The sequence below is a fragment of the Thamnophis sirtalis genome, unplaced genomic scaffold, assembly GCF_051295495.1.
Source record: "Thamnophis sirtalis isolate CommonGarterSnake01/CBP01778 unplaced genomic scaffold, rThaSir2_p1.2 scaffold_12, whole genome shotgun sequence".
NCBI classification, from domain to species: Eukaryota; Metazoa; Chordata; class Lepidosauria; order Squamata; family Natricidae; genus Thamnophis; species Thamnophis sirtalis.
This window is the reverse complement of record NW_028261392.1, coordinates 51,371,879-51,386,689: the sequence shown is the minus strand read 5'-3', so window position 1 is coordinate 51,386,689 and position 14,811 is coordinate 51,371,879. Positions and strand designations below refer to the sequence as shown.

Sequence of the window (14,811 nt, the reverse complement as noted above, 5' to 3'; positions counted from 1 at the left end):
TAGTTACAAATATGACATTTCTCTTGGTATTAATTCTTATTTGTCTTTTAACAAATAAAGTAAAAGGGAAGAAAGACATTCCAAAGAAAGTTAGCAATCAAATTTGGTGACAATTGACATTATTTACCTAATTTGACAAACAGCCAAGATTTGAGCACGACATGTCTCTTCGTTCTGTGGTTTCAGCAATAGAAATGGAAGTTCAGCTCTAAGTCTAGCAGACAGCTTCCCAGACTGTGCATAATCCATGATGTCATACACTATCATTGCTCTAGGCCAATTTTCCAACGTCAGCCTTCTCCAACAATTATGTCTTCCACCATAATATGCTGGAGTTTCATCCATATGACTGGCATACTAGAAAGCCATAAAGAAACAACATTTATGAAATGTTAATTATAATCCAATTAAGTTTGGGTAGCTTAATTATATATTGATTTTATTCATTTATTAAATTTATATGACTGCCCATCTCACTTGCATATGATTCTCGGTGGCATACTGTATATAGTTAAACATAAGTAAAACCATAATCTACCATTAAAAACAATGAAAACCTACATTTAAAATACAATAATAAAAAGACAGAGGAGAATTCACTGTAGCAATGTAACCATTTAACAGGCTCTATGAGATCCCAAAGTCTGATGCACATCCATGTTTTAAGAATTCTTCTGGTAGGCCAGAAAAGTTGGGGCCAATCTCACTTTGGGTGGGAGGAAATGATGTATCAAATGGTGGGTATAACAGTAAAAAAGACTCTTTCTGGCTCTTGCTAAACAAAGCTCCTTGATCAACGGAACCCACAACATGCCCTTCTGCTGCACCTGATGGGATGGGTAGATATAATTGGCGACAGGAGGCCCCCTTAAACAACCTGGTCCCACATGATATAAGGCCATGATGGCGAACCTATGGAACATGTGCCATAGGTGGCACGCGATGCCTCTCTGCGGGCATGTGAGCTATCGGCCCAGCTGAGCTCCACTGCGCATGCGCGTGTGCCTCCTGCTGGCCAGCTGACTTTCAGGTCTCTGCTGCGCATGTAGGGTGGGTGAGGCTCATCCGGGATATGCGCATTCATCAATGGAGGCAGGGGGAGACATGGGTGCATGCATGAAGAGAGATGTGTGTGGAGGATGGGGGAGCACAGGGGGGTGCAGTGCTCCTCCCATGCCCAGAAAGCTTCAGGGAGGCCTGATAGCCCAAAATGGGACACATGGAAGCCACACACACATGCATGGGGGGCAGGGGAAGCACAGGGGGGTCATGTGTGCATGCGCAGGGGGGTGGGGCGCAAGGAGGGTAGTCACACATGTGTTGCATTATGGGTGTGGGCACACACATGTGCGCACACGCACGTTTTCAGCACCCAATAATAAAAAGGTTAGCCATCTCTGGCCTAGACATTGTTATTTGAATATAAATCTTTTTAACATTTACTGTATATTAATTTGTGTTTTGCTAATCTACATAAAATATTAATATATGTTCCTAGTCCATGTATGATATGCCATATGCTAAATAATAAATAGTATCAAGCCTTGCAGCATTCCACATAGTAGGAGCCAGATCTTTTTCTTGCAATTAATACTGAATGGAACTGGACTCAAAGGAAGGAAATAAACAAACACAATACACTGCTGCCTAATGCCAGCCCTCAAAGTTGGCCCAGAGGTATAGCATAAAATGATGATACCAAGTTGCTAAGAGTTAAAAGAGGAGAAAGGATTGAATAAACTACTCATTCCACCAGAGGACATCCAATGCCAATGCTGTCTTTGTCCCAAATTTGGACCTGAATCCTGGCTGGAAGGAAACCAGATAATCCATTTTATTAGTATTCTCCAAAGATTTTTTGAAACAAAATATATTGATGGTATTTGACTAGGAACAAACTGGTAAAAATGTATACAGGTACTTTTAACAAGTGTTAGAAATGTATTCAAATTCCAGGAACATTTTATCATATATGGTGGTCTTATGTGTATGACAAATTGTACTGAAGAAACATAATAATGATAAGGCAGAAATACTCAAAATGCAAATACTAATTAAATCTGAAGCTTTTCTTTTAGGCATTATGGACAAATCAAAAGAAAAATTTTAGAGATATTTTTTTACATGGTAACTGCTGCAAATATTGTCAATGCCAAATTTTAGAAAGAAAAAGGGACGCCAACTGTTGAAGAATGGATTTTAAAATTGGCAGAGATGGTAAAATTAACCACATTAGAGACAATCAATTAAACAAGTTTATAAGATACTAGCTAAATACCCGTGCTCTGCTACAAAACTATGTGATCTGGCTTGAAAATTAATGAGTAGTTACGGATCGGACTCTCCTCTCCCCTTTTCTCCCTCAGGCTTGCCCCACAGAATCCTCCCCTATCCTCTCCCATTCTCCCCTGCAGGCTTGCCGCACAGATGCCTCTCCTATCCTATCCCCTTCTCTCCCCTTAGCTTTGCCCCATAGAAATGTCTCCCATCCTATCTCCTTCTCTCCCTCAGGCTTGTCCCACAGAAGCCTATCCTATCCTATCCTATCCTATCCTATATTCTATCCTATCCCCTTCTCTCCCTCACCCTTGCCCCACAGAAGCCACACCTCTCCTATCCCCTTCTTTCCCTCAGGCTTGCCCCACAGAAACCTATCCTCTTCTTCCCCCTTCTCTCCCTCAGGCTTGTCCCACAGAATCCTCCTCTATCCTATCCCCTTCTCTCCCTCAGGCTTGCCCCACAGAATCCTCCCCTATCCTATCCCCTTCTCTCCCTCAGCCTTGCCCTACAGAATCCTCCCCTACCCTATTCCCTTCTCTCCCTCAGCCTTGCCCCACAGAAACCTCTCCTATCTTATCTCCTTCTCTGCCTCAGGCTCCTCTCCAAAATTCCAGTCAGCAGGCCGGATTAATCATGCGCTGGCCAAGCCCAAGTGGCAGTTTGAACAGAATTTTTTTCAGGTAGGGAGGGAGTAGTAGAACTCCTTAGCATCAGAGCATGTTAATAATAATATAACAAATATGAATGATCTGATGGTCATTTCGAACACTCCTTTCTAAACAAGCACCTAGAAACCAAGAGCAATAGCAGTAATAGCAATAGCAGTAGACTTATATACCGCTTCATAGGCCTTTCAGGCCTCTCTAAGCGGTTTACAGAGAGTCAGCATATTGCCCCCAACAATCTGGGTCCTCATTTTACCCACCTCGGAAGGATGGAAGGCTGAGTCAACCCTGAGCCGGTGAGATTTGAACCGCTGAACTGCTGATCTAGCAGTAGCCTGCAGTGCTGCATTTAACCACTGCACCACCTTGCCACATATCAAGTTATTAGGCTTTACAGTTCTACATACATACACACACACACACACACACACACACACACACACACTGTGTGTATGTGTGTGTGTTTCCCTGAAAATAAGAAAGTGTCTTATTTTCTTTTTTCTCCCGAAATATGGCTGTGGCCTTATTGTCTGAGGAGGAGGGGCAGGGGATGGGCCGGGACACAAGACTCTGCTTCAGTTTCTGAAAAACAGCACTGGAAAACAAACAAGCGAACCTGGCTGGTTGTGATGGCTCGGGCTCATCAAGAGAGAAGGAGGGAGGGAGGGAGGGAGGGAGATGGAGGAGGCTGGGAGAGGAAGGGAAGGGAAAATGGAGGGGGAGGTGTAGCTTAATGGGATATTCGATATTCTGCAAGGCGCATTTCCTGCCCTGGGACTTTTTTTCCTCTCCTCCCCTCCTTTTGTTTGCAAAAAGCAGAGCTGCGCCAGCTGGACAGGGCGGAGATGAGGCCGGCAATGTACTTGGGATTGGGGGGGGGGGAGAGACTGCTGAAGAAAAAGAGGGAAGGAAGGAGGGAGGGCTTTGACTTTCTCAGCGCCTCTCCCCTCCTCCTTTACCCTCCAAGCTTCCACATTACGAAGCCTCCTCTTCCTCCTGCTTCTCTTATAGAGGGGAATAAATGGCATTTGCCGCTACTTGCAAAGGAGACTCCGAACCCCTATAAAAGCAGCCTTGCCGCTACTCAATGACAATCACGGTGAAAGCTGTCAGTCAGCGCGGAACGCCCCGCATCCACCAAATTCAGCTTCCAAAAGCAAGGAAAGCTGAAAAGTCTCATCACTGCCCAATAAGAACTGCGTCGATAGCTGTCAACCATGAGAAGCGTCAGAGCGTTCAAAACGTGACTCCCAAAGTCAAAGTATGTATCAGCTAAGATAGGGAAATAGGTATGTATTTATTTATCAGCACAAATGCAACACAAATGTAACAAAGGCAACTTAAAAAAATGGCTTTCTGCCTGGATGGCTCCTAGGGTGAGCCGAAAGACAGAAAAGGGAAGCAGTATGCTCCCTCCCATATTTGGGCATACCAGGGGTTGTGACACAATGCATACCTTTTCCCCTGGCTTAGCTGATAAAGGAGGAGAGCCTGTGGTTTAGTGGCTAATACAACTGCCTGATATCTAATACAGCCCAGGTTCGATTCCCAGTAAGGGTATGGCTAGCTGATGAGAGCTAAATAGCTTGAATTAGATCTATACTAGTCTCCCTTTATTTATCATTTTACATATTTTACATATACACACACACACACACACACACACACACACACACAGATGAAAAAATAGTAACTAGTTGTAGACCTATTATGCAAGGGGGGAATATCAGATATTTGAGATATATTTTTCAGCATTCAATCAAGATGGACATTTTATGTTAAATGTTAATGATATACCCTGTTTTCCCAAAAATAAGACCTCCGTGGAAAATAAGCCCAATTGGGCTTTTGAGAGCATGCGCTAAAATAAGCCCCCTCTCAAAAATAAGCCCTCCCTGAAAATATTGCTAATAATCTTTCCTAAGAAAGGAAGCTGAATCAAATCCAAGCCAGAGCTGCCATCTCATTCCAAGCAGCGACTAAAGCCTCAGTAGGATCATGCAGCAGACCATCAGGCACAACCTCTAGCCCTCTCTGGAACCCTTCCAGATCCATCAATCATCAAGGTGAACCAATCAAATAGTCCTACTTCCTTGTAGGGGGAGCTGTTCCAGAGATTCATGGCCACCAGGGAATGATCTGATCATAACAGGAAGGTCATAGAGCATTCCTCCACTTTTAGATCTCATTGTGACTACTCGACAAGAAGACCATATCAGCTGCATGACCACTGTCCTGTGTTGGGCCCTGGATAATTTGAGATAGGCCCATGGCTGTCCTGGTAGCCTTGAACACCTGGGAATCCCACCTTAGATCTCACTCCTACAGAAATCAGATTGAATGAAATCTCTCAAGATCTGAGAAAGTCTACTGCCAACCCAAAGATAGAATCAAGTAGATCAAATAGGGAGATTGCTAGATAGTAAGGAGGCTGGTATAGTATTAGAATTCTTGGGCAACAACCTTTCTTTTTTGGAAGCATTCAGTTTAAATTATTAAAAATAACTAGACAACCCATGACCGGTTGAGTCATTGTTTCAGAGATATTTCCTTACCAGATTCCTCAATGCCTTCCTCAATGGCAGAGCGATTAATGTACTTCAAAAGTTCTTAAAAATTCAGGGAGATATAGAGGCCTTGGAAGTAGCCCCTCCTGAACTGTATAGTACAGTCAAGCATGTGTTTCCACAGAAACACACTCTATTATAAAGACACTTTCACCTTTGACAAATGTTCCTTGCAACAGATCACATGCTTTCATTTTTTAATAAACATTTGCATACCTTAACATTTCTATTTTCCTACTGTTAGATTTTTACCATTTGTTTTCATGTTGTAATTATTCAGTCCATGTTCCCCATCAAACAATTCGGTTTTGGTATCTGATACAGTACATGAATTATTCCTTATTGCATCATATAGTCTAAAATTTGCTTTAACTTATTCCATTTTCAGCCATAAACAAGGTGTCTTTTGTATACAAAAGTACACACATACGTATATCAGAGGAGTGGGTTTCAAAATTTTTTAATACCTATTCTGTTGGGGTGGCCTATTTTGTGGGCGTGCCTTGGCGGTCATGTGACTGGGTGGGCGTGGCCAACTTGATGTCACTCACCAGTAGATATCATGGATTGTGTAAAATGTGGTGAAGCTCACTTAACAACACTCTTGCTTAGCAACCAAAATTTTGGCCTCAATTGTAGTCATAAGTCAAGGACTATCTCTGCCTTCCTCTGCATGGCAGCCTTGTCCTAGTACACTCCTTATCATTTCTGGCAATTTTCCTCTCAGTTAGAGGCACCAAAATAATCCAGACAATGTAAGGTTTCCTGCTGCAACAGGGGGTTGGATAGATCAGTGGTCCCCAACCTTTTTATTGCCGCGGACCAGTCAGCCTTTGATAATTTTACCGTGGCCCGCTGAGCGCGCGCAGGGGTGGGGGGGCGTTGTTCGCGATGACACATTGATTGTTTATATATCAGATTGTTTTGATTACTACCATAATATGAGCTAAAAATATATCAAGCAAATATTTCCATGATGCTTTTTTGTAAAAGAAAAAATGGGGGAATACAAACATACTTTTTAAATCCACCTTCCCAATTCAACACCTGAATCATATCCCACCTTCCATTTTGTATGTAGATTTTAAGGAATAAACAGTACTATGGAAAGTCAAAAACTTTTTATATGAATTGTGAGCATGTTATGGTGCCACACATTTAGATCTCCAAAGACTCATTTTTACTTTGAATCAAAGCAGCATATAAATTATTTACCCTCCTTAATTCATTCCATCATCAATTAAATGACTTTCTTTATAGTTCATTTTCTCTCTCCTCTGGAACAAAATTAGGCACGATAAGTTCTAATGAAGATGTCACTGGTTTGCAGATCCAATTATGAATTCCATAACTTTCCCAGGATGCTTTGGCCCAAAATGCATTTCAAATGCGAAATTTTGGAAGAGAGGCAAGAGACTTCAGGCACCGAGCCCCCACCCCTGGCTGCGGCAACTGGAGCGGGCAGGAGGCAGGGAAGGGGTGGGCAAGACCGCCGCTTTTCCACCGTGCGCTGCAATAGCGGCAGCGGCGGCCTGAATCTGGCGACTGCCCCTCACCACCTCAGGCGGCGCTCATACCCTCCCCTTTCCTGCGCTACCATTAGACTCCTCTCAGCCCCCCACCCACGCCCGCGGAGGGCGCACGCGCGCCAAAATCGCGCACCCCCCATCTCCCCTCAAAAGACCCCCCCTGCCCTCGGCTGCCCGACGTTTTCTCTCTCTCTCTCTCTCTACCTCTCCCGCCGTTCCTTCTCACAAGCCAAGGCCAGGCGGGGAAGCGCCGTCTCCGTCCCGGGCGCGCCGCCCCTCCCTGGGCAACTCGGAGACGACTGAGCCGCTTTTTCTCCAACCGCGCCGCGCGACCCTTACCAATGCCGGGCGCCACATAGATGAAGTAGAGGAATGAGGATGCCCCCGGCCGCTGCGCGGCCCGGTGCCAGGTACTCCACGGCCCGGCACCGGTCCGCGGACCGGGGGTTGGGGACCACTGGGATAGATGACCTCCAAGTAGCCTTGTATCCCTAAATTGCTGTGCTAATTTTCTTTCTTTCTGCTAACAAACAAACCTGCCTGGGGCTCATTCCACATTCCTGCCAGATAGAGATAATGAGATAATGAACCTATAGAAAGTTTGGCTCCATTCACAAGCAGAGATTCATCCAAGCACAAAGCCCATATTGCACAAACCCCAAAACTTCAAAAACATAGAACCACATAAGAATCCTTCCAGTTTGTTGTCCAGCTAACCCAGAAACAAACTGCTGAATGTCACTTTGCAAACATCCTTCCGAGCAGCTTTTCAATTTAAAGCTTCAATTTAAAGTTTGCAGCATTAAGACTTGTGGACTTCAACTCCCAGAATTCCACAGCTAGGCATGCTCAGTTCCAATTTAAAGTGGCAGTATTTGTTTTTCTCCTTCGCTAAATCTCTCGGCTGAAAAGTGGCTTGAAAGCAGCTCCTCTGCCAACCCCCACCCCCATAACCCTGTTACCTTCCCCAATCACCTTCCCCATTGCAAATGCAGCATGCGGATGGGAAATGCAAGAAGGCCACCCACTCACCTCTTGCCGGCAGGCTGGAGTGAGAGGAGAGGCAGAGAAGCTGGAGGGGAGCTGATCGGAGCCCTCCGAAGGAAGGGGGCTGAGGGAAAGTGTGTGCGCTATAGCATGCCCCTTTGACTGGCTTCCCTCCTCCTGTGGTCTCCTCAGTGCTTGCTTGTGCTCCCCCTCCCCAGTCTAGTTTGATTGCAGGCGGGAGCCACATTCTGTCGGAGTTCCAAATAACATCCAAAATTAAACCAGAGTGCAAAGCAAAGTATTGCTCAAAGTGACAATTTATTAAGAGAGTCACGTTGGCATATCTGGGAAAACCCGAATCTGAAAGCTTCTTGATTTTCCCCACCGAGTCAAAAGTTCAAGATTTGGCCCCATACCCACAAGTCCATCACATGGTCCAACCTTCCACTGCCATGCTGGAAGTTCCACCCATCCATTTCCGGTCAGGTGCAGAGGTACCAAGACAAAGGATGACCTTGGCAATCTAGAAGGAATTTTATTTTGATTACATCACATCCTACTCCTTACTATCCCCCTCCCATTTCCCCACTATAGATACAGCATAGTAGATAGAAATGGGCAGGCCAAAGATCCAAAAGGAAACTGGCTGCAGGCCTGACACAAGGGCCTTGCCCTTGTCATGGTCTGATCACTTCCTACTGAGGCTTGACTTTCGGAAACCAATCCCCCACTGTAAGGAGGGGGAACCAATTAGGTGGTTCCGCCCCAGGCACCTGATGGACCCTATGGGATTTCAGACGGCGCTTGGTGAAATACCTGATGCTCTCATCCACAGTCCGGCAGAGTCCTTAGTCGTTGCTCGGAATACAGTGGCGGCGGGGGCTCTAAACCGGATTGTGCCTTTACGGCTTCTTCGAGGTAGTGGATCCAGGAGGGCTCCTTGGTTCACCGAGGAACTCCAGGAGATGAAGCGCCATAAGAGACGCCTAGAGCGCCGCTGAAGGGCCAGTAACTCTGAATCCGACCGAACACAATTAAGAGCCTTCATTAGGACTTATCTAGTGGCGATATGGGCGGCAAAATGTGCGCATTTTTCCGCTCTAATTTCATCTGCAGAATCGCGCCCAGCCGCCCTGTTTAGAATAGCCCGCTCCCTCTTGAAAGGGAAGGATGCGGACGACCCTTTACAGGATAGAGCTGAGGAATTTGTCCAGTTTCTGTCGGATAAAATTGCTCAGATTCGGATGGACCTGGACTCCAATTGCACGGAACCAGCTGAGGTACCGGGGGAAAGTCTTGAGCGGATTTTATGGAGCGAGTTTCAACTTGTCGCTCCTGAGGAAGTGGACAAGGCCATGGGAGCGGTGAGTGCCTCCACCTGTATACTGGACCCATGCTCCTCATGGCTAGTCTCCACCAGCAGGGAGGTGACACGTGGCTGGCTCCAGATGATTGTTAACACCTCTCTTTGGGAGGGATCCTTCCCGCACCCTCTAAAGGATGTGGTGGTGAGACCCCTCCTGAAGAAAACTTCTCTGGACCCAGCCATTTTGAACAACTATCGTCCAGTCTCCAACCTCCCTTTTGTAGGGAAGGTTGTTGAGAAGGTGGTGGCCTTTCAACTCCGACGGCCCTTGGATGAAACTGATTACCTGGATCCCTTTCAGTTGGGTTTCAGGCCTGGTTACGGCACGGAAACTGCTTTGGTCACGCTGATCGATGATCTCTGGCAAGCCAGGGATAGGGGTCATTCCTCTATCCTAGTGCTTCTTGACCTCTCAGCGGCCTTTGATATCATCGACCATGGTAACCTTCTGCAACGGTTGCGAGAGGTGGGAGTGGGAGGCACCGTCCTACGTGGTTCTCCTCCTACCTCTCGGACAGGTCGCAGTCGGTGTTGGTTGGAGGGCAGAGATCGACCCCTAGGCCCCTCAATTATGGGGTGCTGCAGGGTTCTGTCCTGCCCCCCCTCCTATTCAAAATCTACATGAAGCCGCTGGATGAGATCATTCGCCGGCACGGGATTAAACACCACCAATACACGGACGATACTCAATTGTATCTGTCCGCCCCGTGCCAGCTCAGCAAAGCAGTAGAAGTGATGTGCCAGTGCCTGGAGGCTGTCAGGGCCTGGATGGGAGCGAACAAGCTTGCACTCAATCCCAACAAGACTGAGTGGCTATTGATGCTCCCTCCCAAGGATGGTCCAGTTATTCCATCTCTTAGCCTGGGGGGTGAAGTTATACGCCCCTCAGAGAGGGTTCGCAATTTGGGAGTCCTCCTGGACCCACAGCTGACGTTAGAACATCATCTGTCAGCTGTGACCAGGTGGGCTTTTGCCCAGGTTCGCCTGGTGCACCAGTTGCAATCCTATCTGGACCGGGAGGCCCTTCGGATGGTCACTCATGCCCTTGTCACCTCAAGACTGGATTACTGTAACGCGCTTTACATGGGGCTGCCGCTGAAGAGTACTCGAAGACTGCAGTTGGTGCAAAATGCAGCCGCACAAGCGATAATGGGTGTACCTAGCTACACCCATGTTACACCTATCCTCCGCGAGCTGCACTGGCTTCCCATTGGTCTCCGGATACGCTTCAAGGTGCTAGTCGTTACTTTTAAAGCCCTACATGACTAAGATCAGAAATGATACAAATTGTTTTTAGTTAGCCTAGCAAGGAGGAGCTAAGCTCAATTCAAAGATGTTATTAACTTTCTACATTTTCTCTTAAGTATATCTTAAACTGTTTTTGTTAAAGATTTATACCTTGTATTGGTTCTGGGAAGTCAGGGTGGGGGAAGGTTGGTGGGGGTGGGGGGAGGGTGGGAAGGAGTGGAGTTTACTAAGTTGGAGGAGGGATGTTGGATGATTGTACATGTATACTGCTATTTTTTCTTTTTTATGTATATTGAAATGGAATTATAAATACCATCATCACAAAAGGGATTTTGCTCAGATGCTGAAACACACCAAGTGAATTAGAGGAAGAGTGGGAAGTAGAGGAGAGAAGAAAGATAGGAAGAGAGGGATAGGAGAGAGGGTGAAGGGGGAAGATGAGGTGTATAAGGAGGAGTGGTAAGGGGAAAGAGGAGAAGGAGAAAGGAAGGGGAAGTAGAGTAGAAAATGATGGGAAGACAGGATGTAGAAGAGTCGGAAGTAGAGGAGAGGAGAAGATAGGAAGAGAGGGATAGGAGAGAGGGTGAAGGGGGAAGATGAGGTGTATAAGGAGGAGTGGTAAGGGGAGAGAGTAGAAGGAGAAAGGAAGGGGAAGTAGAGTAGTATGGAAGCGGAAATACACCAATGAGAGGGTGGGAAGCAGAAGGGAGAAGAAAGGTGGGAAGAGAGGGATAGGAGAGAGGGTAAGGGGGGAAGATGAGGAGGATGAGGATGAGGAGTGGAATGTAGAGAGAGGAGAAGGAGAAAGGAAGGGGAAGTAGAGTAGGAAAGGAAGATGGAGGGAAGATAGGAAGTAAGAGAGAGGTAGAAGAAAGAGGTGTATGGAGAGTAGAAGAGCAAATAATGGGTGTTAATCTTTTTGGGGCGTTGAGGACAAGAGGAACTGATATAATCATTATTTAATACTATATGATACTGGCTATGTATAGTATACATGTGATTGTGTTATGCAAATGGAAACAAAAATATGTTTATAAAAAAATAAAAATAAAGCCCTACATGGTTTAGGACCTGGCTACCTGAGAGACTGCCTCCTGCCATTTACCTCCCAAAGACCGATTAGATCACGCAGACTGGGCCTCCTCCGAATACCATCGGTGGGTCAATGTTGGCTGGCGACCCCCCGGGGGAGGGCCTTCTCTGTTGCTGCCCCGGCCCTATGGAACGATCTCCCCGTAGAGATCCGGACCCTCACTACTCTTCCGGCCTTCCATAAAGCCACTAAGACCTGGCTGTTCCGGCAGGCCTGGGGCTGTTGATCAGCATCCAGCCCCATTTTAAGTGTATGTATGTTGCGTAATTTTAAAATAATTTATTTCTATTTTTAATTTTTAATTCCCTTGTTTCTGTAAACCACCCAGAGTCCTCTGGGAGTGGGCGGCATACAAATACCAGTAATCTGAAACTGAAACTGACACATTGCCTTTTTCAATCCTGCAGTCAGTGAAGCTGGGCTGGCTTTTCGCATAGTTATAGCCAGCTGTTGGGGGAGGAGGAATGACTTCCTCCCCAGGCCCCCATCTGTTTCTCCCCCCTACACGGCTAGATAAAGCTTTGCAAAAAGCCAACCCTTACAGGTGCCCAGCTTCACTGACCGCAGGCTTGCAAAATGTGACCTTTTGCCTGCATCAAACTACACTAGGGAGGGAGAGAGCATGAGTGAGCCAGGCCCCTTCCCTCCAGCCTTTGCCCAAAGCCCCACACCGCACCAGGAGGATGAAGTTTGAATTCCTGTCCCCCTCTCTGACCCACATGTACCTTTTCCAGCTGCTTCAGAGATGGCTTCAACGCTGCTCTTGCTTCAGTTCCCCTAAAGAAGCCTGTGCTCGCTTCCTTCTCTTTGAGAAGCGCATTGCAAACAGGGGCAGGCCAGGGGACTATACCAGTATGGAGGTGTGGCTACACCACCGCCGCTATGAGTATGCAAACATACGGCCAATTTCTGCTCCTGGTACGTCCATACTGGTGGGTACCAGGAGCAACCCACTTCTGGTATATCACCAACCATCACATCTCTAATGTTACCACAGGTTAACATTTATATATTAATAAATGAATACATTTAGCAACAAAGGTATCACCATACATACTCTTTTTGTTCTTTTAGCCAAATTCTTTAAACACTTCTTTTATTCCTTCTTAGGCTAAACTTTTATCATATTACTAGTTTTATCAGATTCACAAATACGTTTCTGTCACACTGTATAAAATATTCCAAAATGGCATCCTAGTCATTTTATGATACACATTAGCTAAATCAAGGAATATGCGATAAAACATTCATAGTCAAGAAATAGAACTGTAAATATTGACCTTCATTATTTTCACCGTGCGTTTACTCAACTAAGTATTTCAAACAATGCTTTCTAGTAAAATAAAGGAGAGGTTTCTTCAGAGATGTAGTGCAAATTGGGTAGGTACAGGGAAGGCACAGTGCAGGTTAGTGATGTTGCATGTGAGTGCATGAGTTGCAAGTGTGGCATGAGTGCAAAAGGGCTGGGGGAAGGTGCATCAGAATTTACTCCAGCAAATTCCAACCTTCCTTGTTGGCTTCCCCATCAATTTTCTGGGGAAGGCAAAAGAGAATTTGCAAAAGGCAATCACTAATGGTGGGATGTTTGGTAATTGGTCATAAGTGTGAATGGATAGCCAAGTAATCAGATCACACAGACATTAATCAAATCATATGATACCCCACTGACTTTGCTTCTTGGAAACTGGCTGGGAAGGTCATATTGATCACATGAACCCAGGATGCTGCAACCATCATAAATACATGTTGGTCCCAAATACCTGAATTTTAATCATGTGATCACAGGGAATCTGTAGTAGTCATAAGTACTGGTCATAAGTCACTTTTTCAGTATTGTAACTTTGAATGGTTGTTAAATAATTGGTGATAAGGGCTATCTGTATTTTCAAATCTCTAAAGCAGGTGTGAAATTCAGGAGGTTCTGACAGGTTCTGAAGAACCAGTAGCAGAAATTTGAGTAGTTCGGAGAACCAGCAAATACTACCTCTGGCTGGCTCCAGAATGGGGTGGGAATGGAGATTTTGCAATCTTTCCCCCCGGGAGTGGGGATGGAATGGGGATTTTGCAATATCCTTCCCCTGCCATGCCCACCAAGCCACGCCCAAAGAACCAGTATTAAAAAAATTGAATTTCACCACTGCTCTAAAGAGTTGTCAGAGAATATCAGAGCCTGTTTTCTATGGTATTGTCCCAGAATGTAAGATATGAAGTGATGATTTAATTTAATATTAAATCAAAAGCAAGAGCAGTTTAATGGTTGAACCAATCATCACAAATGTTATAGGTCCTTTCAACAGAACAATTCAAGAACTATGTATTGCAAATGCTTTTAAGTTGGATTCTAAGGAGATTGGACTTGACTGAATGGAACTTTAGTATTTTTTTAAATTAATATAATCCCATGTGATTGATCAATCTAAACACTGCTTACTTGCATGTAATCTCTTACTGTAGCAATATCTATGTCATCTGTTATTCCATGCCTTTTATGCTGAAGTTCATCTTGAAGAATCTGACTATAATACATCCGATAGCCCATTAATTTGCAAGCGTCAACAGCTGCCTAGAAAATATTAGAAAATATAAAGTTAAAAAGTGATAATATTTCACTAAGAATGAGTTCAGATGCTTAATGGAAAATATTCTTATTCCTACAATAAAAGGGCATTTCCCTTTTATTGTAGTGGCGCAGTGGTTAGTACTGCAGGCTACTTCTGCTGATCACTGACTGCCAGCAGTTTGGCAGATCGAATCTCACCAGGCTCAAGGTTGACTCAGCCTTCCATCCTTCTAAGGTGGGTAAAATGAGGATCCAGATGGGGGCACAATGCTGACTCTGTAAAACTGCTTAGAGAGGGCTGTAAAGCACTATGAAATAGTACACAAGTCTAAGTGCTATTGCTATTGCTCTTCCCTCACAAATCTACCCCAAAATTTACCATACTTTTTGGAGTATAAGACGCTCCGGAGTATAAGTCACACCTTAGTTTTTGGGGAGGAAAAGAAGAAGAAAAAACAATTCTGCCTCTGCCTACCAGTATCCATGATATTTGCTTCCTGACTTAGAACACATGTT

At 45.3% G+C, this 14,811-nt stretch overlaps 1 protein-coding gene across 3 annotated transcripts in view; it reads right to left on the bottom strand.

Annotated features, from left to right (window-relative positions):
- CUNHXorf58 (chromosome unknown CXorf58 homolog) overlaps positions 1-14,811 on the bottom strand; it is an 83,069-nt gene that overhangs the window by 43,416 nt on the left and 24,842 nt on the right. For 2 of the 3 annotated variants that reach the window (XM_014075633.2, XM_087726521.1), the window contains exons 5-6: positions 14,167-14,298; positions 128-357 (exon numbers count right to left, since the gene is read on the bottom strand). In XM_014075633.2, coding sequence (XP_013931108.2) covers positions 128-357; positions 14,167-14,298 — 362 coding nt within the window. The remainder of the gene's footprint in view (positions 1-127; positions 358-14,166; positions 14,299-14,811) is intronic. The other variant, XM_087726520.1, reaches the window with a different exon arrangement.